Source organism: Colobus angolensis, unplaced genomic scaffold, assembly GCF_000951035.1.
Source record: "Colobus angolensis palliatus isolate OR3802 unplaced genomic scaffold, Cang.pa_1.0 Scaffold12, whole genome shotgun sequence".
NCBI lineage: Eukaryota > Metazoa > Chordata > Mammalia > Primates > Cercopithecidae > Colobus > Colobus angolensis.
Genome location: NW_012113141.1, coordinates 13,715,973 through 13,742,635, shown reverse-complemented (window position 1 = coordinate 13,742,635; position 26,663 = coordinate 13,715,973). Strand labels below are relative to the sequence as shown.

Below are 26,663 nucleotides of genomic sequence, written 5' to 3'. Positions count from 1 at the left end.
GAACCCAGGAGGCAGAGCTTGAGGTAAGCTGAGATCTGACGACTGCACTCCAGCCTGGGCAACAGAGCGAGACTCCGTCTCAAAAAAAAAAAAAATAGCTGCTAAGTGTCTGCTCCTCAGAAAAGAGGTCCAATTAGGGTGAAAGGTAACACAATCAAAGCTCTGCCCCACACCTGGGGCCTCTGCCCTCCCCTTCCTATCATCTAGTGTGGCTACAAAGAAAATCCTTATTTGACTAAAAAGTTTGTAAAAACCAAACACTGAAAGCATCATTGTGAAGTTGACAGTGTCTCTTCCCCTAAAAAACTTTTTTGCATTTGCCCTTACAGCTGACATGGTTATGGCAATAATCACAACAAATGATAACAGCGATTTCTGGTTGTTTTGTTTTGCTTACTTCTCAGGTAAAATCATCTCCCCCACACCTCCACTGTTCCACTTGCTTTAGTGATTACCCGAAATTTCACCCCAAGGAAGCTGTGTAATTTACTGAATCCCTCTCCTGGGAAGTTTTTTTTTATTATTATTAATTATTTTATTTATTTATTTTTTTGAGACAGAGTCTCGCTCTGTCGCCCAGGCTAGAGTGCAGTAGCGTGATTTCAGCTCACTACCAGCTCCGCCTCCTGCATTCACGCCATTCTCCTGCCTCAGCCTCCCGAGTAGCTGGCACTACAGGCGCCCACCACCACGCCCGGCTAATTTTTTGTATTTTTAGTAGAGACGGGGTTTCACCAGGATGGTGTCAATCTCCTGACCTCGTGATCCACCCGCCTCAGCCTCCCAAAGTGCTGGGATTACAGGCATGAGCCACCACGCCCGGCCAGAAGTTTTACTTTTAAAAGAAAAAGACATCAATGGAGAAAACTATGTTTTTAAGGCAATACAGGGATGAACCACAACCTAGCATGCTGACACCAGCAAGCCAAGGGTAGGTGAAAATGAAAAAAGGATGGTGGCACTAAACAGAAAAGAAAGGAGAGGTATGGAAACATGGCTGGGATTTGGTGACTTTCACAGACTTATATACATTAGTAATAACAATACAGACAAGGTCTTTGGTACCATAAATGGGTTTTGCTGGATCCCATAATACATGAAATAAAGGTGAACAAGTTTTGGTTAATAATGAGAGTGAATCATAGATTTTTAATGGTTTCTGATTTATTTTCTTCTCAAAAGCAAAGTGTTCCATATGAAAAGTTCTTAAGGAAGCTGGGCTTTCCGTCAGCACACAGATCAAACAAGAGCCTTGCATTGCACAGGCTGACATGGCCAAGGAGTGGGTTCCTCCCCAGGTGGCTGGGACAGCTGTGTTCCAAGCCTCCAGGTGCAGCCACACATGAGAGGGATAAGAGGGATGGAGACCAGATGGAGTAAAGGCCACAGCCTGGGACTGCTTAGACAAACCCCTGGGCACATATTCCAGGGAGGTCACATTCTGCTAAATCTGACAAAGCTTCCTCCAGGCAGCCCTGGCTTCTTAAAAAGGAAGGGGAAAAGGTCCTGGGGAGGAAGGGGATAGGAATAGCCTCAGACGGTGAGTCATGAGCTGTGGGGAAGAAGCTATGCCTTACAGTATGCAGCGCCTAAGGAGGATTGCAGCTGGTGTGGCTATTGGGCAGATTGGAAAGATCTGGGGCCGAAAGAGGAGGGCCAGGCACATGGGGGTGGGTGTTCTCGGGTGCAGCTGGATTTGCCTGTCTAATCCCAACGGGAAAGGGCTGGCCCACCGGGCAACCACAAGTTGGCAAAGTGGAACAGACCAGAGGCAGGGTGGCCTGTTCCACGGCCTCCCTGCTGTCTGCCAAGCTGCAGGCAGAAAACCCACAGAGGAGAGAAGGCCTGGTGCCCCTGCTAGCCTCAGCTCCGGGCAGCACAGCAGGCCACAGGGGGGCGCATGCTCTATCAGGGGCACAATGGGGAGGTGCTTACAGCTTTCTGAAGGGAGTCAATGAGGTTCTGCAGGTCGATATCGTCCCTGTAGGACTTGATGTTGCTCTCGAAGAACTCCCGGAATCGGTCCCTCACCCAGTCCTGGAACAGGAAGGCCAGCACCGCCACAGCCAGCTCCAGGAAGAAGATGAGCACGATGGTGCCACAGAACTGCAGGGGAAGGGGACGGGAGCAGGAGTCACCACCCCACCAGCCTGCACCCCCACACACATAACCCCACCTGACCCGGAACCACCATCCTTGGCAGAACGTGGGCTGTGCACCTGAGAGTCCCACACCGGGGCCCCGAGAATCCCACACTTGGTTAGCTGGGTGACTCTGGGCAATTTCGCTTCATCTGTAAAAAGGGGTTATTTATCCCTACCCATGTCACTGCATTGCTGTTAACAGTCACATGAGTAAAAAAGTGTGAGAAAACTCCAGGCCAATGTGTCAATCATTTGCTATGAAGCAGCCCTCCTCCCTGGACAAGGAGGAAACCCTATCACACGAACGAATGGCTGCCCTACCCCAGCTGTTCCACCTGGACCCTCCAGGGCAGCCTCCTGGGGTATCGGCTCCTTTAGGACAGACACTGTGCCCAAGACACTATCTGACGACTCCCCCTACACACACAAACCCATTGAGTGCCTACATATCTGTCACCTCACTTTACAGATGAGAAAACTATGGCTATGTCACTAGGTACATAGCTTGCCTGAGGTCACATAGTTCATGCAGGACATGTGAGTTCCCTGCAGGGCTCTTTTCAATTCTGGAAGTGCCAATGTTATCTGTACCAACTCTGCATGAAAGTATATGATCATCAGCTGCATAAAGACCCCTCCAGAAGCTCTCGGCTGCCCCGGGCCACAAGGAGTGGTGGCATTCTGCAAGGGGCCAGTGCAGCCACAGGTCCATATCCCATCAGGGCAGACTCCCAGCCTGCAGTCTGTGCTCTCACAGACATTATCACTGGCCATACAAGACACTAAGCAGCTTGCCACAACCAGCAAATTTGGAGTAATCTTTCAAAGTAAGAAAAAGGAAACACACACGCACATGAGGCCTGCCAAAACGTAATCTCTGTTCACATAAAAGCAAGATGCTAAACACAGTTGTTGTTGTTTTTTTCCAGAGAAAAAATTAGGGGGGAAAAAAAAAAAAAGCCCATAGCTTTGCTTTTAAAATTATGTCCAGGAAAGAGAAAGCTTGATCTAATCAAGTCAACAAACAATACAGTGCAAAATATGATAATGTGTTTTCCCCACCAGGTATTATTTAACTGAATATATCTAAAAATGAATTGGTATCTAAATATAAAAGTAAACTCTTAGTAATCTGCAGTTCTGCCAGGAAATTTGGGATTCTGACTTGTACATCCAATAGACTCACACATCCTTGGAGAAGGGAAGTGATTTAAGGTTACTTGCAACATCTTTTGATCTTAGCCAGGAAGGGCAAAGGACAGTAGCAGACAAACAGTTCTTTTAAAACTTCTGAAAGAAGATTAAAGGCAAAGGAGCAGGGAGTAGAGCTGGCCTACAGGCAGCTGGCTCCTCCCACCAAGGGCTAAAAACCAGAGGGTACCTAATTCTCCTGTCGAGAGGAACCAGCTTCTCTAGACAGTAGGGTGCAAAGGGCTACCTCCTGCACCCAGGCAGCGGCCTGGGGGAAGCTCCTAAGAGCTGTCACCTGCTCTGACCAGGTAACATATAATCCTGCCCAGCAGAGCTTGCACCCCATTCCATCCTATCCCACTCTTGTCTCTGTGGCCACTCACAAAGTTGAGCAGGCAGATATTCTCCCGCAGAGCCCCCACACAGCCGGCGAACCCCAGGGTGAACATCACCACGCCCACCATCAGGACCAGCACCACGGGGTCGATTCCATGCATCCGGGTCACTTTGGTGAGGTCGGACAGCACACCCTGAAAGAGACAGAGAAAGCAGGGCAGCATCGGCCCGGAAGGGGAGTCAAGGATGACACCCTGGGGGGTGCAGGTGGTACTGAAAACAGGGACTTGTCTCCCCAGGCTCAGTCCTCTTGTTAACAGCCAGGCCAGAGTCCGGCCCCATCCATGCCCTTAGGGGCCCCTCTGACCAGCAGATCCTTGCCCACCTCAGGTCCCAGAAAGTGTTCCTGGCCTCCACCTACGCTGTGAGTTCCTCCTAGGCGGCCACCAGGCTTCTTTTGCAGCCTGTGGGGTGCCTATTCCAGGCCTGGAGGGAAATTGGGCTCTGTGGCCTGTGGTGAAACTGGTCAACCTGGTGGCTAACCTTGTTAGTCCCCTAATTTGGCACCTAATTAATGAGGAACACTACTCTTCTGAGATGAAAACAGCCTCAATATGAACACTCTTGTGGAAAACACGCCCAAGGGCAGGCCAAAGCAGTGCTGTCCATAGAAGTTTCTACACCAATGGAGGTGTTTTAGACTATATCGCCACTCTCTGGCCACAGGTGTTATGGAGCACTTGAAATGTGGCTAATGAGACAGAAGGACTGAATTTTAATTTATATTCAATTTCAATTTAAATATAAACACAGTCATATAATGGGCAGAGCAGTTCCGTAGGGTTTGTAAAATGCCAAGAGGAAAGCTGAGCCCTGGAGATTGAGTCATGTAGCATGTTTGCAATTCTGTTTCTTAGATGATGGTTGAACTAAGGGACTTGAGAGACCACAGCCCCCCTTCCAGTCACTGATCTCTGTTACAGTTTAACTGCCTCTTTCATTGTTTTTTACTAACTCAGATCAGATATCATCTAAGACCCAGGGACAATTACATCTTCAGTGTGGAATGTTAAACATACCTTTCCTGAAAGAAAAAGACCGCCTCAACTAATCAGAACATTGTGACTAAGCATCAAGACATACATAGGTGTCTGGGCATGGCGGCTCACGTCTGTAATCTCAGCACTCTCGGGGGCCAACGAGGGCAGATCACTTGAGGCCAGGATCAAGACCTGCCTGGCCAACATGGCAAAACCCGATCTCTACTAAAAGATACAAAAATTAGCCAGGCATGGTGGCACATCCCTGTAATCTCAGCTATTTGGGAGGGTGAGGCACAAGAATCTCTTGAACCCGGGAGGCGGAGGTTGCAGTGAGCCAAGATTCAGTCACTGTGCTGAATCGGTCTGGGCAACAGAGCCTCTGTCTGGCTTTGTCTACATAAATAATCCCAAGCTCCTACACTTCGAACAGGAAGGCTGACTTCCATTCTTTGGAATTTGTGCTTCCTGGGTAGCCCTGTCCTCAACATGTGTGCTTGAATAAACTCTCTCTAAACTAGGTTCTGGCCTTTTTAATTATTTTAAATCGACAGATTTGCTCCACACTCAGGGCCACACCCGGTTAGGCGGCTGCAGTCCCAGGGGCAGCCACACGGTGGTGCTGTGAGGCACAGATTGAACCTGCTTCTGGGTCACAGGGGCACAAGGACATCGCACCCCAGCTCTTGCCCTTTTGGGGTTCACAGGCCACTTGGAAGTTGCCCAAACCGGAAGGTGGGCCTTATCCTGTTCGTAAGGCCATGGCAGGAAAGCCTGCAGACGTAGGTTCTTCTGCCTCCTCCTGCTGGAAGCAAAGCGATGTTCCACTGAAGGAAGAAGGCCTGGGCCCAAGATGCTAGAGGAAACTTTAGTCCTGGCTCTTTCCGGCCAGGCCTGCTCCACCTTACTGCTTCCCTCCCTTTCCCCCTTCCCTCCCTGGCCCTTTTCAGCCCTCACCGCTTCCACAGAACCCCTGCCACAGGGCAACAAGCAGCAGCACAGCCCTACCCTGCCCATATCCAGTCTCATCCCCTTCCTGGAGCTGCAACTGCCCCATGTCCTTCCAGACAGTAGATGCCAGGTCTCCACTCCTCCCCTCTCCTCCTGAGGAGAGAGGGCACATCACCCAGCCCCGCTCCCTGCTCTTTCTCATCCTGGAGGACAAGGGCTTCAACAATAAGCATGCCTGTGTTCAGGGACCTGCTCGCTTGCTCCCAGAGGCACATACAGGGTCTGGAAGTTGGGTTGCCCCAAGCCTGCTCTGGGCACAGCTGCAGACAAGAGCTGAGCTCTCCACATCCACAGGGCTCAAAACCCAACCAGCCCAGCTCAGCCCATGCCTCCAGCAGCCAACACTATCATGTGGGCAGAGTAGGCAAGAGTTGTGCGTGTAAAGATTAACAACTACACACCTTGACACTATACAAGAAATGCTTGTTGTCAGGGAACAGACTGGAGGAGGGAAAATGAAGTCCAACGAATCTGGTTTTGGCTGCCTGAAGCTCAGTGTCCTGTGATAGTTACACCTACCTTTTCGCTCCATGCCCACAGCCCGACTCCAAGGAAGACAACTCCAGCCAACTAAGTGGGGCAGAGGAAAGAGAGAGAGGGAAGGAAGTTAGGATGGAAACCAACACTGTGAACATGCTTCACAGAGCAAAGTCCACACTGCCAGGCAGAGCATGCTCCTAGCTCACATCCCACATAGCCCCTCAGGCCCTGCAGATGACAGATAACCTGAACCTACCTTCCTGAATGTCTGGACAAACTCCTTCAACCTCAGCTGATCATATGCCCCAGGGAGGGAAGAGGAAAAGATCTCACAGCAGACTCCACCCTGGAGAGACTATGGGTCACAGATATCAGGCTGTGCCGTTTCTTCCCCTTTTTGCAACCCTGAACTCATTTCAGTGCGCTATCTGGTGTATACGAAGACACCACCCCTTGGGAGGGCTAGCATCCAGGTCCCCTCAGAGGTTCCCAACGCACGATGAGGCTGCATAGGACCGGGCACCACTACACGGTAAGGATGGGGGGAAACAGAGCCCAGGATCTCTGCCACACACCCCAGCTCTCTAGCCCTGGAGATAAGACTCCAGGCACAGATAAGCAGCTATCCAGAGGCCCAGGCCAGGGCTGATCCTCCTCCCCACCGTATCTACACCGAGCAGAGGGTGCACCTGTGCTCAGGAAAGGCTGGGTTTTTAGCTAGAGAAAATAGGCCTGCTCTAAGCAATAAGCTCACCCCAGAGGAGAAGCACCCCCAAGCCCAACTTCCCACCTGCAGGACCCTATACCCCATGTGCACCACAACAAAAAGGGGCCCTCCCAAATACATGACACAGGTTCCTAAACCAGGGAGGGCTTTTCCACATAGAACAAAACACAACGTGGGCTCTGCTAATAAAGCTGCCTCCTATTTTTCTGTGACTACTTTACACCACACTGCCATTTCACTGCCATTTATCACCATCTCACGATAAATAACAGGACCACGCTTCTCTATGACTACCAGTGATCTCAAGCCTTGAGCCACTTCTGCCTATTTTACTCAGTAACTAGCCCCAAGGGCAAGAATGGAAAGAAAGGGCTCAAGGAAAACCCCAGGAAGTCTTACCCAATCCTGAAAGTAATCTGTGATCCTCTTCCGGATCACAGATCACTTTCAGAAAATGCACAAATGCCCAGTATTTTGTATGAAATTTTAGAGGGTTCACAGCTTCCCACTGCTGGCTCCCACAATGGTCTGTGAACGTTAAGTGAAGAACCCCCACCAAGAGCTAATCCCTCCATTTTACAAAAGCAGAGGCATTGAGGCCCAGGGAGGGCCAAAACCAAAGTGCCAGGCAGTGGGGAGAAGGGCTGAATCACAAGTCTCAGTTCATTCATTCACTCCTCACTCATTCATTCAACAAACATTTACGGAGTACATCCCAAGTGCCAGATACGATCTCAAGTACCAGATACAGCACCAAGCCAAGGGGGCAGAGCTCCCTGGGCTCATCCCTAGCCCTCGGTCCTCCCCATGAACTGACTAGGTGGGAAGGGTTTTCCTGATGGAATGCATGACCGCTTCGTTTCCCCCCCCAGGTGTCTTACACTGGCACGACAAGCGAGCCTGCAGGCGACTGGTCACCACCTGCCGAATCCTGCAAGCTCCATCCCCACCCATCTTATTCAAGGCCCCCAGTCACCTGCCTCCCTCTTGCCAAAGCTGGAGGCCAAGACTTTTCCTTGTGGTATCTGACCTCAGTGGTCACAGCTGGTCATTCTCTCCTCCTCCAAGCACTCCACTGACACACTCTGCTTCGGGGACCCCAAGCATATGCCGACTGCCTTCCTCCCTGCTATTCCTCCTCCTCCTTCAGACCCCTCTAGACACTGGTGGGCGTCACTCACAGTCCTAGCTCCTTCACCCTGTCCTGAGCCCTCTCAATGATCTCATAATTCACAAGGCTTAAATACCATCTAAACACTGCTGACCAACATACCTAGATGTCCAGTCCTGGCCATGCCCCCGGTCAAATACCCTAATGTCTAGTTTACTTGTCCTCCAAAGACAGCTAATGATATTTCACTCTTATTCTGCCCCACTACGCAGCCTTGGTCCCCCGACCCCAACCCAACTCATGCAACTCTTCTCCGTCTCATTCAGTGCCACCACCTTCCACCCAGCAAGTGTAAGAGAGAAAACCCAGACCCTAGGCTTGGTGCCTTCTTCCTCTTTTGCTCCACACTCAACCCAGAGGACCCTCTGCTGGTTCTGCCTCCAAATACACGGTGCATTCAACCAGCTTTTCTCCAGAGTCTCTGCTCCCACCTGCCCCGGCTCAACCCATTCGGGTCTGGATCCCACAGGGGGCTCCTCACTGGTCCAAGCAACGAGACCGGTCCTTCAAAAATACAGAGCTGGGAACTCCCCTCCTCGAAACTCTGCAGTGACTTCCCACGCAGACCTAGAAGAAAATGCACGCTCTCTCCCATGTCTCCCAAGGGCCTCTGCAGCCAGGCTTTGCGTATACCTCCCAAGGCATCTCCTTCCCACCTCCAACCCACTCCCCGGGCCACCCTGACATTCCTTCTGTTTCTTGAAGTCATCAAAATCACCCCTGCCTCAGAGCCTGGACACTCTTCCCTCAGCCTGGAATGCTCTTCCTCCATATCCATTCCTGACTCCTCCCTCACTGCGTTCAAGGCCTCCTTTTACCACCCTTCGTGGAACTGCTCCCCATCTCCCACGTGTGACCTCCTCTGTTGATTTTCTTTGTGGCACTGATCCCAGACCACAGGGCCTGTCTCTCTATTGTGTCTCCCCAGCTAAGCCCTTCTAAGGCCAGAGGTGTTATCTGTTTTGTTCAGAGTTGCAGCCCAACAACGAGGAGGGCTTGGCCCACAGTAGGCACAGAGCAGGCACGAGTGACTCCCCAGGACCCAAGACCAGGACAGTGCTTGCCTGGGTCCTTCTAGTTACCCCTAGGCGCACTTTTGGGTGTGATTCGATCCAAAAGCATTTTGAGCAAATGTGGGCCAAGAAAAACTCAGCCTGGCCCAGTTCCATGGGCCAAGCTCTATATAGGGGCATTTGCCTACGGTCAGAGTAGAACAAGCCCAGAGGCCGATGCCCCATCCAGCATTCCCAACAGACATTCCAGCCCCTGCCTAACCACTTTCCAAGACAGTCCACTCATCCCCTGGTGCCACATGGGACAGGTGAGAAAAGTCTGCCTTAAAGACACTCAACAAAAACCACTGCTGGAGCTCCCCTCTCTCCTCCCCACTGCACTTCACAGCTCACCCCTTCTCTCACCTTGACTACTAAGTCTGACTTCTAAGTGTATCGTTTCCCACATTAATACCAGCCTCAGGCTGAAAACAGTGGCTCATAGCAATTTGGGAGGCTGAGGCAGGAGGATTGTTTGAGCCCAGGAGTTCAAGACCAGCCTGGGCAACACGGCAAGACCCCATCTCTTAAAACAAACAAACAGAAAGTTTTAAAAAAAACTAGTTGTGTGTGGTGTCACATGCCTGTATTCCCAGTTACCAGGGAGACCAAGGTGGGACGACTGCTTGAACTTGGGAGGTCAAGGCTGCAGTAAGCTGAGATTGCACCACTGCACCCCAGCCTGGGTGGTGACAGAGTAAGACCAGTTCTCCCAAAAAAAAAGAAAAAAAAAGGGCCTCAGTTCCATCTATATTAATAGGTTTCTGTGAATTCATGCTGAGGTGCTATATTAATTGCTCTCCCAGGTGACTAAATAGATACAATAGGAAAAGGTGACTGGTTTCACACAAGGAATTTTGTTCTGCACAAGTTCTCAAAAAAGACCCATGACCTCAAGAGCTGTTCATATCCCCACCCTCAGGGGCACAGTGCCCATGCAAAGGTAGGCCCTCAATCGCCCCTTCCCCAAACACAGGGCCATTTACCGCTCTGCATATGGCCCACAGACCATACCCTCCTTCACTTGCTGATCTTCTCAAGGCCCCCAGGGAAAGCCCTGGCTGACTCTGTTTGCTGGGGAAGCCAGCTCCCTACCACTGCGTGCAGTTCTCTTTCTCTCAGCTCTAAGAATAAGGGCTTGGCCGGGCATGGTGGCTCACACCCGTAATCCCAGCACTTTGGGAGGCTGAGGTGGGCGGATCACCTAAGGTCAGGAGTTTGAGACCGGCCTCACCAACATGGAGAAACCCTATCTCTACTAAAAATACAAAATTAGTTGAGCGTGGTGATGCATGCCTGTAATCCCAGCTACTCGGGAGGCTGAGGCAAGAGAATCACTTGAACCCAGGAGGTGGAGGTTGCGGTGAGCCAAGATGGCGCCATTGCACTCCAGCCTGGGCAACAAGAGCAAAACTCCGTCTCAAAAAAAAAAAAAAAAAGAAAAAGAATAAGGCCTCGTGTTGTTTTCCATTCTGTCTTAAAGGAAGAACTAAAGTTAACTCACACCGGAAAGACAGGAACTTGGGGATCACATGTCAGATCATGGGTTCAACAAACAGTGACCCAGGGCAGGAACTCTGAGTACCAACAAATCTGGTTTCAGAGACCAGGAGATTGAGGGAGGACCAGACAGGGGAACTGACCTGCCTGAGAGCTCACATAACAGTCCCATGAATGAACCGGGTCACTGGCCCGCTTCACCCCACGGTACCCTTCCCTGGAACTCTGCAGCAGATGGTCTGTGGGGCCAGGCTGGGTGAGCCCTGACTGCTATGAGCCCTGGCTGCCAATCTTCTGGGAGTGAGGGGGTTCAGCTGAGTACCCTCCAGCCTCAAGTGACCTTCTTTGTCTCCCTCCTATGACCTAATTGAATTACCTACTGAAGAATGGGGCCCAGCTCTGGCCCAGCTTGAGGGGAGGCCAGCCTTCTGTTTGCTGGACCAGCGAGCTCCTAGACTGCTATGGTCACTGTGAATAGCTGCCCTTTCCTGGGAGCTATGCACTGCATTAAACACTTAATGGACCTAAGGCTATCCCTCCACATCCCATAACACTGGCTCAATTACCCTCATTTTTCAGATGGGAAAGCTCAAATGTAGAGCAATTTGGTCCTTTGCCCAAGGTCACATGGCTAGCTGGTGGCAGACTTAAGAACCAAACTTGGATGCCTCTGACCCTGGCAACACATTATCTTACCACCCACAGAGCAGCTGCCTTCCACACAGGGGCACTCACACAAGGGCCCGGGGATGTAGGAATTCCATAGGGGGGCTTTGGGGTTGTGCAGCTCTAAAGCCAAATGATCCACACTGTCAGGTGGTGAGACCACTTGTGTCCCAACCAGGGCAGGTGGACAAGGCAGCAGGGCCTCTTTGTGGGTCACTGCAAAGATTAAATATTGACCCTTCACCTTAGGAAAATGCCCCTGCGAAAGGCAGGAGGTCCTCCTGGGGCACTCTGGGCTGGTCCAGCCAGAGTCCAGACACAAGAAATCCACTTACCACATAAGCAAGCACATGGTACTTTACCCAAGCACAATCAAGTCACAAAGGAAGTGACACCCAGCCAGGCCCTGCTGAACTGGAGGAGAAAGATGCAGCTCCAAGCAGGTCAAAGGCAGCCTCTCACCCATGATTTAATGGCCTTGGCTCCTTGCAAGATTTAAGCATGTATAAAAGTACTTGGCAACTCCTGCAGGCCCCAGAGGCCTTTCTTCAGCAAGATCAAGGCGAACCACCAGCAGCAGGCGATGCTCTCAGGCTCTGCCCTGCTGGCCTCTGGGTCTTGCACAATCCATGCGCTGACTCAGGCTGACATTCACAGAGCCTCTTCCCCTGAACAAAGCCGGCCCTGGGTCCAGTCTCTGTTTATAGCTGCCTAGTGACAGGGCCTCATGCGAGTCCGATACCTTTTCTGAGCCTATGTTCTCTACAAAACAGGAATGATCTTTCCTAGGTCACAGGAAGGTTGTAAAGATTAAAAGAAGATCCTACGTGACATGCTTACTCCAGGCACAGAGCCAGTCTCAAGGTGGCCATGCCCTCCTGCAGGGCAGGCAGAGCAGAAACGTGGGGGACGCTCGAGGATATGCCACAAGCATCTGCTGTCCTGAAGACACTGCGTCTCCTTCTCGTGATGCTGGTGTTCTGTACCCCACTCCCCAATCACTTCCAGCACCAGCCTCCGTCCTAAGACAAAGTCCTCCTTTCCAAGGGCACCTGTATAACTGGGCTTCTGGAGACAACAGTGAAGCACAGCTTAGGGAAACAGGGCCTTCTGCAGGCTTTTCGAGTGAGGTAGGAAAGGATGATGGAAAGAAAACACCAGGGAGCGGAGGAAGCCAGGACTGAGTCCCAGCTTTGTTCCTAACTTACAGAGTCAGGGCCTCGAGGAAGCCATCCCTCTCCTGGGTCTCAAGTCTGCCAGTCAGCAAAATAAGCAGCAGCAGGAGACCGATGACCTCCAAGGACCCATGCACATGCACCTCCCACCGGCTAAGCTTTGCCATTATAAATTACACCAGATGGAAACCCCAGGGTCCTGGCACTCTCCAGAATAGGAAATCCCAAATCCAGGCCTGAGGCATTCAGGAAACAACAGCGACACTTGTGGCCACTTGAAATGCTGATGATTCAATTGAACTTGAGGCCAAAAAGGACCAGAGGGTGCAGACCCCAGACCCAACCTGGCCCTGAGAGCCCAGTGGGCCAAGGGAGGAGTTGCAGTTAACCGTCCTGTGTTGAAAGTCTGAACCAAGCCACTTGTCAGTGGGAGTTCGGAAGGTCTGGGAGCCAGAAGGGATGCTAGGACTTGGCTTCCTTACGACACAGGGAAACAGAGCCCAGAGCAGGAGGTACCTTGCACGGGGTCACACAGCTATCACACCCCAGCTTTTCCTCCTGCCAGAAGGGTGGTTCTGAGAAAAGGCAACAACATGTGCCCTCCCAGCAGAGCCAGAGAACCCAAGCGAGGGCCCCATTGTGGGGAAGGACTGCGCAGAGGGCTCCAGGGGCAGCTTCCACAGCTGTCTCTGTGTTGCCAGATAACAGGGAGTTGACCCCCACTGAGCCCCGCCCAGGAACCTGTGTCAAGGCCCTTGAAAGGAAGGAAGGCGGAGGGAACACAGTCATTCAAGGGAGGTGACAGGCAGTACCCCCAGGAGAGAAGAAACCCCCACCCTAACTTTGGCACAGTTCACAGTGATTAACAGTGGGTAGAAAACCAAGATACTAAAGCAGTGGTCAGCACTTTTGTAAAGGGCCAAATAGTAAATATTTTCAGCTTTGTGTGCTCGATGATCCCCGTAGCAATTACTCAACTCTGCTGTTATAATGGGAAAGCAGCCATAGATAATACGTAAATGAATGGGTGTGGCTGTGTTCCAATAAAATTGTATGTGTAAAAACAGGCGGAAGGCCAGGTTTGGCCTGCAAGCCGTGTCTGCAAAGCTCAGCTCTAAACTATCACACTAAAACCATCTGGACCTGGAGAGGAAAGACGGGATTTCCTCCTCCTCAGCCACACAAAGCCTGGGATACCCTATACTCAGGTCTCCAACACTGGTATGTTTTTATATCACTGTAACAGGTCTTAATAGCCTAAAACTGTAAATAACACAAATTATATATCCCCACAATAGAATATTACACAACAAGAATAAATGATCTCCAACTATGTACAACTGCATAAATGAATCTCACATATGATATTAAATGAAAGATGGCAGACACAAAAAAACTTCATACTGTTAGGGAAGAATACTTAGTGGAAAAACTATAACTAACATCCAACCAAAAGTTACTAGATAGGCAAGAAAAGGAAACAAGTGAGCTACAAGAGAAAAAATTCAGTAAATAGAAGACACAAGTATGACAGAGAAGATGAAATTGCAACAACTTCAAAACAAGTATTGCAAATATGTTCAGGGATTTAAAGGAAAATATAAATATGATAAGGAAAGAAATTGGAGACATAAAAAAGACCTAAATGTAACTACTAAAAATAGAAACTATAATACTAGAAATGAAGACTTCACTAGATGGGTTTAATAGCCAGTGAGACACTACAGAAGAAAAGATCAGTCAAGCTAAGACAAAGCCACAGAAACTAAAGCAGAGGGTAAAATGCTCAACAAAATAAAAACTGAACAGAGCCTCTGTAACCTAGATAAACAATGTCCTAGGGAAATGGGACAGGGAAGGGGAGAAAAAGGGTGTACATTTGAAAACATAGTGGCTAAAATATTCCAAATCTGATGAAAACTATAAACCCACAAATCTCAAAGGCCAATGAACCCCAAACAGAATAAACACAAAGACAACTATACCAGCACGTATAAAATTGCTACAATCCAGAATAAAAGGAGAAGCTCCAGAAGTCAGCCTGGAGGTGGGAGGAGACACAAAGTATTTTTACCAAATCAAGTGAAAACATATCAAAATGTGTGGGATGCAGAAAATGTACAGCTTCAAGTATTTATATTAGGAAAAAAAGATCTAAAAATTAGTGATCTACTCTTCCAGTTTAAGTAGCTAAGGAAAAGCAAAATAATCCCAAAGTAGAAAGGAAGAAATAATCAAAATAAGAACAGCAATTAAGGTGAATGTGAATGTACTTAATGCTAACGAACTATACACTTAAAATAGTTTCAATGACAAATTTTCTGTTATGTATGTTGTACAATTAAAAAATAAAAAATAATTTCAAAAGATTTTTAAAAAGTAATTAAAAAGAGAAAACCAATAGAGACACTACCACCTAACTAAAAAAAGTCAGATACCAAAGAGTTTAATTTATAGCAACAGGAGACAGAACAACCATCACCCAGGAAAGGGGTGGGGTGGGGTGGGCATGACTGTAGGGGCACAAGGAAAGTTTCTGGGGTGATGGGAATGTTTTATATCTTCATTGTGATGATGGTGATTATGTGGCATGTAAAGCTGAGATTGAACTGTACAGTTAAAATGAATAAATGTTATTCTATCTAAATCAGACATCAATAGAAGTGATCATTATAAAAAGGATTTCCATTAAAGAAAAAAAGAACAAACAAGAAAAATCACTCCTGTAGACTATGCCACGCTGATTATTTACCAGCCAAGGAGGCCGAGTTATACAAGTACACCAAGGTACTTAAGACTTGAAAGTATGTGTAAGCATTTAACAGTCCTGTGTGCCAGGCAATAATCTCAGAGCACCTTGAACATCCCTTCCTCAGTAATCCCAACTGGTGGTCCCAGGCTCACCAGTTGGGATTACTAAATTGGGAAAATTGGGGGCTGAGGCCATGCAGGCATCAGCACCACTGGCCATTCCTTAAGTTCTAGTGGAGTTTCTGATTAAGCAATCCCTGTCCTCTGCCTTGGCAAGCCTAAATGCAGAAACACACACACACACACACCCCCTGTGCCAAAAGACGGTCAATTTCCTATGAATTGGGGCAGTCGTTCTGGGGATGTGATTCTGACTGTATGTCAGGCAGGTTAAAACAATGTACACACCTTGTGACCCATTTAATCTCACTCCCGGGAATCTATCTCAGCAAATAATTTCCCTCCCTTCCCTAAAGGGAAGAATGTGTATTACATAAACTAATCATTGCATCCTTATCTGGGATAGCAAAAAAATTGGAAACAACCTAAATGTCCAATATGGGAATTTCTAAAAATACGGTTGGAAAGATAATGTTGCAAACCTGGAATGTTTTATATTAGTAGATGGTGCTGTGAAAATGCATATCTCAAGACTGCAAGGATACTACTCACAGGATATGAAACTGTGTGCCTGCATACAGGACACTGGGGCATGGAGGAAGAAATGCAGTAAACCTGGGATGCCTTGTTTAGCATTTATGAATTTCCATGCAATTACAAAAGTTGATTAAATACTACTTGAAGAGAAAAAAGGACATCTTCCCAGCAGTGAAAACAAAAATACACTATATACATTATTAAAACACTAGACTTTTCCCTTTTGACTGCATCACCGAGATGGAAATGAAGAAATCATGTGCCTGAAGATCTAGGGATCAGGCCTTGGTGTCTGATATCAAAGGCACAGAGTTCAGCTCAAATAAGGACAATTCTCCATCCGTCGGAAGAGCCCAGAACAGCAGACTATCCTGTGAATTGGCAAGTCCTCTATAAAGAGGAGCATAATAAAGGTCGGATGAAGAGAATAAGACCCTGCCCGCAAAGATGCCCTACACAAGGGTAAGGAAAGAGAGCTGATCTTCCCACCTTGGGCTTGTCTTCTCTTTCTTGTGCAGGGTGGCCACATGCCCAGATTTGCACAGGACAGGCCTGGCATACACCCGTTGTTCCAGGAACATTCTCAACAAACTCTCTCTTACTCTCAAAAGTTGAACCATAGATTACATGTTCACCCTACTCACAGGAGGCATCTGTGACTCTGAAGGAAGAGGCCTCAAGCCATGCTGGTCACAGAGCACAGATGTCCATGGATCTCATCTCACTCAGAAACAGGCTGCACAGAGGCGAATTCACACATTTTTAAAAGGGTAAGCTCAAATAGACCCAAGTCACTGAGAAAGCCAATGGCAGAATGTCATTTTTTAAAAATTTTTTTAAACTACAGATAAGCAAAGGACTCTCCTGTGTAACAAAGGCCTACAGTCTGCTTAGAAGGGGTTTCAGTTCTTCACTTTTTAATCCATCTGTGAAGCAGATCCAGGCAAGGACTTCATCCAACCTCAGCATGCAGATTAAAGCAATGCTTGTGTTGGAAACCAGCCCTGGAGTTGCAGACATCATCCAAATCATCCCTCTAGAGGATTCACTGGGCAAACTTAGAAAACCCCAAATGCTTTGTGGAACCAGTGGGGGGTACAAATGAGCAAAGACAAAAGGCCAGATGCCACTCCTCCAGTGTACGCCTCTCCCAGCTTCCCTTCCTCTGCACATCAAAGTGAGATCTTCTGTACCCATTAACCAACAACTCCCCAATCTTCCCTTCCCAGGCTCCTAGCAACCAGCATTCTACTTCCTGTCTCTATGATTCTGACTACTCTGGGCACCTCATATAAGTGGAGTCATACAGTATTTGTCTTTTTGCGTCTAGCTTATCTCACTCAGCACAATGTCCTCAAGGTTTACGCATGCTGTAGCATGTGACAGAACCGCCTTCCTTTTTAAGCTCTTTCACATCTGTATAATGTCACATTTTGTTTATTCACTCAATCATCGATGGACACTTTGGTTGTTTCTACCTTCTGGCAACTGTAAATAATGCTGCTATGAATGTGCACATGGGTGTAGAAATATCTCTTCGAGATCTTGCTTTCAGCTCTATTTGTTATACCCAGAAGTGGAATTGTTGGATCATACGGTAACTCTATTTTTAACTTTTGTGGAACTACCATACTGTTTACCATAGCAATTGCACCATTTTACATTTTCACTAACAATGCACAAAGCTTTCAATTTCTCCACATCCTCATCAACATCTGTCATTTTCCATTTTTTAAAATAATAGCCATCCCAATGGGTGTGAAGTGGTATCTCATTGTGGTTTTGATTTGCATTTCCTAAGTCAAAGTGAGATTTTGCACTAAAAACAGGTCTAGCACAACCAAAGAATGATTTTTTTAATAAGTAAAAAACACTAGCGCTCTCAAAAAGCCATGTTGCATGGAAGCATATTTTCCCTAACATCCTTGTGATAAGAACCTCATGAAGCCCATTCCATTCTCATTCTGTAAACCAAGAGGTTCAGAACAGACATGCAAACTTCAGTGGCAACCACATTTCTTATCCCAAGCAGGTTTTAACAATCCCCGGGAAATCTTGGCCCCAAAGTCAGAGAGCTTAAAAAAAAAATCTATTAGCGACCAAAGGGTATTTATCTATAAAGAATGCTATTGTGAAAAAAAAATTTTTTTTTTTGAGACAGAGTCTCACTCTGTCGCCCAGGCTGGAGTGCAGTGGCGTGATCTTGGCTCACCGCAAGCTCTGCCTCCTGGGTTCACGCGATTCTCCTGCCTCAGCCTCCTGAGTAGCTGGGACTACCGGCGCCCGCCACCACGCCCGGCTAATTTTTTGTATTTTTAGTAGAGACGGGATTTCATTGTAGCCAGGATGGTCTCGATCTCCTGACCTCATGGTCCGCCCGCCTCAGCCTCCCAAAGCGCTGGGATTACAGGCGTGAGCCATCACGCCCAGCCTATGAAAATAATTCTAAGTGAGGGCAAACTACTAAATAAAACATCATATTTGTTCCAACACCTAGAATTGGTCACAGAAGCAACAAGCTGCCTTCTGCACGTTGAAACTTGCCTGCTGAGTCCAGTGTCCACCATCAGCATGTGCAATCCTTCTGCACCACTGCTCACTGTTAATTCATTAAACAAAATACAAATAAAAACACTGTGCAAAATCATCTACCTGGGCTTTGCTTCAAAATAATCCAAAGGGTTGGGCGGGGAGATACAAACCAAATAAGCTAGATGGTGGGAACATGGAGCTCATTTTATTATCCTACTTTTATATTTTCTCCATTTTAAAAAAAGAAAACTTATCTGAGGAGGTAAAGGCTTGGGCATTCCACTTTATACATTTTCAGCAACCTGAGGCAAGACACTAGGCAGCTGAGAGTGCTACATCACAAGGAAAACACTGAAGCTTAGCCAGGTCACTCAGCTCAGGGAGACCCTGGGTGCCCAGAGCCAGCCCAGCACACTCCTGCTACACCATGAGCTTCCCAGAGAGCTGTGCGCCCCAGTGTCAGGCCTCACCCCACATTGCCAGCTCCAGTGCAAATGAAGACTGCACATCACTACCAGGAACCCAGTGGGGAGGGTCCAGCAGCTTCTCCCTAAGCAAGGCACTTGGCCTCCCACTCTTATTTCCCAACCAAGCTCTCTCATGCTTGGTCTTCCTGGCTGTTCCTGTTTGTTCCTTCCTGTTCTGCCCCAATGCACACTAACTGAAAAATGATTAACTTTCAACACACACATTGCCAAATCTGCAACAGGCGGAAAACACTGCAGCACCCTTCAACCACCAAGCAGACTTACTACCATGCTGGATTCATGCGCTCCACTACTGGAATATAGTGCGGCAAATGTGTTACCAGGCAAGTTAGTAGAGCTCCCTGGTGTCAAAAACTCTCTCCTGAAACCCTCTGAAGAAATGAAGATACCAGGGCCCTCAGCTACAGCAGTAGTGGGAGAGTGTTGCTCTAGCTGCAGAAATTAAGATGAGAGTCAGAGGTTGAGGCACAAAGCCAAGCAGCACACCCACAGAGGGGAGCAACTGGGCGTCCAAGTGTCCAAGTGTCAGACTGCCTGCCTAGCCCAGTGACCCTCCACCATATACTTGGCTGGGGGTGCAGGATGGTGGAGGGGGAACACCAGTTAAGGCCAAGAGGCTCTCCAGACAGGGAACAATGCTGCTCTGAGAAGCCATACATCATAAGGATGGAGCATGGACTCCCGCATTAAGAGGGACCCAGAGGCACCACATCAAATATCCAGCAATGCCCTATTTCAGGAACAATGATGCAGTTGCTGGTGCAAAGTTATCAGAGCACAGGAAAAGATGTGGGCTAAAAGACCAAGCCATTGAATCCCACCTTATTTCTCTAGGACAGAAAATCCCCAAACACACTAAGATAAATCACCAGGAGATGAGGCTGTAAAATCAAGCTTGCAAAGCTGAGAAGACTTAGTAAGTCTGCCTTGTTTTCAAGAGTTCCAGTCCCAATAGAAGATGCCAAATCTGCAGTACAAGCAAAATATGACATCATGGCCACTCATTCTATCCTCCTTTCTCCACCTACACCCACACAGATATTCATAAACTATGTTTAATGGTTTTAAAAGCCTCTGTGCATGATCATGTCCCCAGGCCCTCCTGCACAGAATCAATGTCTGCCTCTCCCTGGACCAATCTCACTGGCAATAAACACATGCTATAACTCCCTTAACCCCCTAACCATCTCCAGCCAGTGTCCAACTTTTCTTCTCCTCTTTAAGGCAAGCATCCTTGGAAGAACTGTCAAGAGTCATTCCCTTCACTTCTTTACTTCCCATTGGCTCCTCAGCCAACTCCAGCTGGGTTTCTATCCACCCACCCCGATCCACTACCCAGAGCACACAGTGGTCTCACCAAGTTCATCAACAACCTTCACTTTGTCTAAGCCATGACCAATGTTCTGTCCTCATCCTTCTTCGCCTCCCTGCACCATGGTTGACTGTGCCTTTCTACTTTAAAGGCTTCTACAACACACAATCTCCTGGTCTTCCCTTTACCTCGGACCACTCGCTCTCAGCCAACTTGGGAGTGGGTTTTCTTCCTCGACCCAACCTCTAGCATCGTAAGGCTCAATATTCAGACCTCTCCTCTTCTCAGTCAACACACCCATTTTCCACGCTCTCATCTGGTCCAGCCCTTCCTCTGATGGTGGCTGGCCAAGACTTCCATCTCCAAGACAGTCAGCAACAAAGGAAATGGTATCTCCCTGAGGCTGGCTATGAGATAATTTAAATGTACCCCCCTTCTATCCCAAATCCCATCTCAGAACCTGGTCATTCTGCAGAGTGACTCTCCAGTCACTCCAAAATCAGATCACACCACCCAACTTACAAGCCTTCCAATAATTATTTAAAGCAGTAAAAAATAATTACAACTATTTATTGAGACCCGTGTGATCCTTTGTGACCCGGCTCCTGCATGTCTCTGTCCCTACCTGTGTCCCTTCTCCCACTTACTCAGCTCCAGCCACATGGCCTTCTGTTTGTCCTTTGCACACACAAAGCTCATTCCTGCCTCAGGCCTTTTGCAGCTGCCATTCTGTCTGTCTGGAGCAGTCTTCCCCAGATCCCTGCTTGGCCACCTCTTCATTAGTGCTCAGTTTTCAGCCCACAAGTCACCTCCACAGAATGCCTTTCCCTGGCCACCCTAGCTAAGGAGCATCTCCCTCACTGTCCTGTTGTTCAGGAGGCTAACATGGCTCTTGGTTACACATAAGCACTACAAGAATAGCACTTTATTGCCCTTGTCTGCTATCACCTCCCAGAACCCAAAACAGGGTCTGGCTCATAGTCAGATGCACACAAAGTACGTTGCTGCTGATGTCTCACTGGGGCACTCCCAGGATCGGAACAGGGGGCAGGTGAGGGAGACAGACAGGCATCTGGGTCAGAGTCCCAAGGCTACCTGAACCCCCAAGGCTGGGTTGGCCTTACTGTGGCTTTCAGTCACCTCAGCCTTCAGCCTTCCCCCATCCCCACAGTTGCAACTGGTTCTGTGAGGGTAGGGGTCATTGACCCTGCCCACCACCTTATCCCAGAGCTTTACGTAGTGTCTCGCATATTAAGAGTGTGGAAAACCATAATTTACTGAATAAAGGACTAAACAAGGGAATGTGGTCACTCTCATCCACTTACCCAGAAGATGATGTTGTAGCTGAAAAGGAGGTACTTGTACCAGCAGCTGACCTTGGCGTTAGAGTATCTATAATAGTGCATCTTCTGAGAAGCAGAATCTGCGGAGAGATGTGTGACTAGTGAGATGACAGGCTCAGCGTTAAAACCTCTCCCCAAAACCTGCTCATAGGCAGATTCCAGAAAGCTCCCGATCATTTCCCTCACGACCCTTTACCGGTCCAAGCAGAGGCCTACTACCAAGGCCAGGTATAGGTAACGCAAAACTCAGGTTGAATCAGCTCTCTATAACACAAACGAAAGGAGAAGGGACATTTTTGAAAGAAGGAAGAAAGACGCTTTTTAAGTGTCTTTTAAGTAACCAAGAATTCTGCTTGGAGCCTTCCCAAATATTGATCTCATCACTTCTTGACTGGGAATTGATTTTTTTTCACTTCATGGTTTAGGAAACCATTCAGAAAGATCACATGACTTGCCCAAGGACAAGAGAGCAGTGATAGCCCAGGATTGGAACCAAGGACAGGGGACTTCACAGTCCACATTCTTTCCACCCACCAGAGCCAACAGAAGAAACAGGGGCTTGACCACAAAGAGCCACATTTGGGAGACGAACGTGCAGGCAGGTCTGGACATGATCCAACTGTGCCCAGTGAAGAAAAGCCAAGATGAGGGCTCCATATTCATTCATGCAGCATTTTCTGAGAACCTCTGAAGCTCAGCCCTCAGAGGTGAGGAAGGCCACTGGAGCCAGCAGCCATCCCCCTGCTCCCTCCCTCCCCTGTCACCTGCACCCCGCCCCCTCACCTCATCCCAGACCATAGCCATAGTTTTGTCCTCCAGGGCTGTCATGAAACTTGGACTACACAGCCTATGTGGGAAGACCCTGTGAACTACAGAGTGAAGGGTGGGGCCACTGATTTTTATCTGTGTCTAACCCCCAAAGCAACCTCACAGATCCTACCGCAGAAGGGTGCTATTTCTGAGGGACTTTTCTGAGGGCCTGGGCTACCTTTACTGCTTTCCTTTTTGAACCCCAGTGGCAATCCAGGTGGACCCCTAAGTCCTCCACGGTCCCCTGCCCCCAGTGCAATGGCTGAACAGTGGGAAAGGAGGGAGTGCCTGAAGTGGACAGGTAGGAACAGGATCAGAGGCCCGCAGGGCAGTGGTTCCATGCCAGCCCCCTGCTCACCCCCCAGCTTCCCAGGTGAGGAGAGTAACACAGCACAAGGCGAAAGCAGACAAGGCCACCCTAGAGGTGAGGAGGCGACCGACCCACATCCGCCAGTGAGAAACCAGCTTCCACGTGGTGGCTACTTGCAAAACCCCTTCCTGTGAGGCTGCCACAGCCGGCTGGCTGCTGCTCTGCAATGTTCTCAGAAAGAAGTGCCAAGAAGGGACATGAAACCACACTCCTCTGGAAACGGAACCTGTGACCGCTCCACCTCTCCCACGGTGTGGAATCAACAGGCACAGCCTAGACACCACCACTCATCCACCGGCCCCTCCTTCTGTCTGACCTCAGGAACCAGCAGGGGAGAACAACAGGCAGACCACTACCCAGCTGCCCCATCCCCACCTCCCGCCCTACCACCGCCCCACCAGCAGAAGAGCACGTCCATAAAACTTGCCTCCAAGAATGAGTGTGTGAACACAACCACCTGCTGCCCAAGGACTCTACAGGACACAAGGCCACACACGAGGCCTAAACACTGTCTGGGCCACACAGAGTGGCTGCAGGGAGAAAAGGAGCTCTCAGGTAGAGACAGAGGCGCCTTCCTTCAGCAACATGACCTCAGCCCATCCAAGTCCCTGCTCTCTCGGGACCTCAGTATCCTCAACTAACGTGGGGCTCTTAGTGACCTACCCCTAATGTCACTGGCATGAGGGGCCTGGCTGGCAGCATCGGAATCACTTATTCTAAATACAGATCCCAGCCCCCAACACAAGGTTCTGGTAAGGAAGTCTGCGTTGGAGCCCTGAATCTGCATTTCTGACAAGTCCCCCACCCCCGCCCCCACCGTGATACTGACATGCCAGCAGACCCATGCCCAGCAGATCAGGTATCAGCTTAGGCACCGAGGGCTGCAGCAGTCCCCTTGGAGATCTTACAAAGGTAGATGGGCCTGTGAGCTATGATACAGCACACAGATTCACAGAGAGGGGCTCCTTGTAGGCAACTAACTTAATGGTAGCTATAGCTAACATTCACCAGCTTGTTTCAGATTACAGGGCCCCACAGCACTGGGTTGGTTTGCTAATTTTTTGTGTAGGTAGAGATAGCAGTCTCACTATGCTATGTTGCCCAGGCTAGTCTCAAACTCCTGGCCTCAAGCAATCCTCCCTCCAGGGCCTCCCAAATTGCTGAGATTACCGACACGAGCCACCACACCCAGTCAATGGTTTGGCTTTTTTAATCGTTCTTTTTTTCCCCTTCAGGGGAGGGTTGGGCTACCCAACTATAAATCCATGACTGGATTAATGCATATAGAATGAAAAAAAACTTTTAACCTAAAACTCAAGTACATTTATCACAGAGAACTGTCAATTCAGCTGGAAACACCCTATGAGGCAGGAAAATGTTCTAAGCAGTAGAAACTCTGTTCCTTTTTATGGACAAGACAATCCTGCCCCGCCTTTTTCTCGTGGTTCCCAGAGGAGCCTGGAAAGTAGAAGGCGGTGACCTCCAGGGAGCTGGGCCTCAGGAACTGAGGAGGGCTGGTCAGGCACGGAATCAAATGCCTTGGGATCCTAGAGAGTGCTCCTTTGACCTCATTTAACCCAACCCTGTAAAGAACTCTCCGGAAGCAGTAAGAAAAGCCAAACTTCCCCCTTCCTTCTTGATGAAAGCTCCACAAAGAAACCAGTTCATTAGCAAACGTGTCTGTGTTGGTGGCTCACCTCTGCTCCCCTGCCCGGGGCCTTCGCAAAATGACTGTCCTGTGGCAACACAGGGAATCTCAACCTGATGGTCCCCGGTCTCCTGTAGTTCACAACCATTAAGTGCATAGAATATGGAAAGGCTACAGGGAACACTTCAGGGGGATGCAGCTGGCAGGGAGGCCAGTACTTTGGAGCAACGATTCTCCATGGGGCGCCTGGCTTCCCTGACCTGACCATCTGCTGCTTCACCTTCTACCCAACACTCATGACCAACCAGGAAATAATTCTGCTTTCAGATGCTGGGGTCCACACCTACACCCGTCAGAGACTCTCATAGCCACTGAACTCCAAGCCCTCACTCCCTCCCTGGTAACATCAACACTCCAAACTACACTAGCCAGGGCCACACTGCGGAATAACTAGGAAGAAACCCCCTCTCATCCAAGAAGAGGTGTGCCACACTCAGACAACGTATCCTGATACACGTGCCACTTACAACCCAGAGCACATGCACCACCAGCATTATACCACTTTTGGCCATTTTTGTACAACCCAGGATAACCCCATGAGGTCTAGAGGTGGGGCTGTCCCAGTGACACTTTTTCCTCATCCTCAGCCCACAGAAGAGGAAACTATGGCAAGAACTGTTGCAAGGAAACATTTCAGTTTTCCTTCACCCCCCTCCCCCACCCCTGCCACCCACCTAACCTCGGGAGAGGGAGGGAAGGCACCTCTCACTCTGTCCCTCTCTGCTCTGTTGATCAGCAGGTTGAAAAGCAGGTCCTGACCCTCCATGGGGCTGGCAGATCCTGGTCTCCACACAGTTTAAGCTGAGGGAGGTAAATGGGAGACTCATTTGGACTCCAGCCTAAGCCACATCCTCCTACACAGTGTATGGTGGCCTTCTATCTGTGGAGGGGTAATGATGGAGCTGCACAACAGGTGTGGCTCGGAGGCTTCAGAACCCCAAGGGAGGAAAAAAGGACTGAGCACTCCTGAGCCACCAAAGGAGCTACTAGTGCATTTACGCAAAAATGCAGGAAGGCTGATAAGGCAGTAGTGCTGAAACTAGAACCCAGATCTGACCCGAAATGATTCCCGAGCATCTCATGCTCGGACCATTCCCATGGTCCCTAGCATCTCACCTCATTTGCTAAACCACATCATACTGAAGGAAGGCAGAAGTTAGCCCTCTATGAGCAGACGCATCCACAATGAACACCAACACCATTTGTCTTACACACACACACACACAGACACAGACACACACGCACGACTAAGAATCTTCCTAAAAGTAGAGATGGGTAAACTTTTCACAAATGTTAAGTACCATTCCAGCAGAGGAAGAATCTCCAAAAGCTATTTTGTGCGCATAGAAAAAAAAATTAACATCTCAAACTGTCTCAACTCTAAGAACATGATAGAAAATACAGCGTCAGTGTGGCAGGAAGGAGGCACGTTTATCAAAATACCAACTTTTCAAAATGGGGCAGAGGGAGACTTGTTTAACAGTGGTGAGATAACTGGTTAGCAACTTGAGGGGAGTTAAATAATAAGCAAATAACAATTTACAGATTTAAAGGGCATACGCACGCACACGCACGCAAACACCACACCCAGAGAACAGGGTTTTCAATTCTATTTTACCCTCCTTCAACTTTTGAGGCAACAGGAAAAAGCAATTTAAAGCACAACACTACCAAGCCTGAACAGATAACAAGTCTAAAAAATCCCCATGATTAAAAGTAACAATAAAAACGGAAACACAAATGGTATCTGCAGCTGAAAAAATTACGACAGAGTAAATATCTGCAACCTATAGAGAGAGTCACACTTCAAAAAGACTCTCGTTGTATACAAATGAACAAAGGATATGAACATCATACACAAAGGAAAGAATAACATAACAAAGGGAAGAATAACATAACCAATGGAAAAACAAGCCTGCGCAACATGGCCAAACACCATCTCTACAAAAAGTAAAAAAATTAGCTGGGTGTGGTGTCTGAAGTCCCAGCTACTTGGGAGGCTGAGGTAGGAGGATCACTTGAGCCCAGGAGGTCAAGGCTGTGATGAACAGTGATCACACCACTGCACTCCAGTCTGGATGACGGAGCAAGACTGTCTTTAAAAAAAAAAAAAAAAAGGAAAAATATTCAATGTCACAAGAAATAAAACTTAAAGACAATCCAGACATACTATTTCACACTTTTTTTTTTTTTTTTTTT

General features: G+C 48.6%; 1 protein-coding gene across 3 annotated transcripts in view; it reads right to left on the bottom strand.

The window, feature by feature from the left end:
* The window catches only part of TSPAN14 (tetraspanin 14), a 51,311-nt gene that overhangs the window by 8,176 nt on the left and 16,472 nt on the right, over nt 1-26,663 (bottom strand). Inside the window, exons 3-6 of one of the 3 annotated variants that reach the window (XM_011929270.1) lie at nt 21,559-21,656; nt 6,242-6,292; nt 3,719-3,865; nt 1,936-2,106 (exon numbers count right to left, since the gene is read on the bottom strand). In XM_011929270.1, coding sequence (XP_011784660.1) covers nt 1,936-2,106; nt 3,719-3,865; nt 6,242-6,292; nt 21,559-21,639 — 450 coding nt within the window. In that variant the 5' untranslated portion in view covers nt 21,640-21,656. Of the gene's footprint in view, nt 1-1,935; nt 2,107-3,718; nt 3,866-6,241; nt 6,293-21,558; nt 21,661-26,663 lie in introns of those variants that run through there. The other 2 variants (XM_011929277.1, XM_011929284.1) reach the window with 2 other exon arrangements.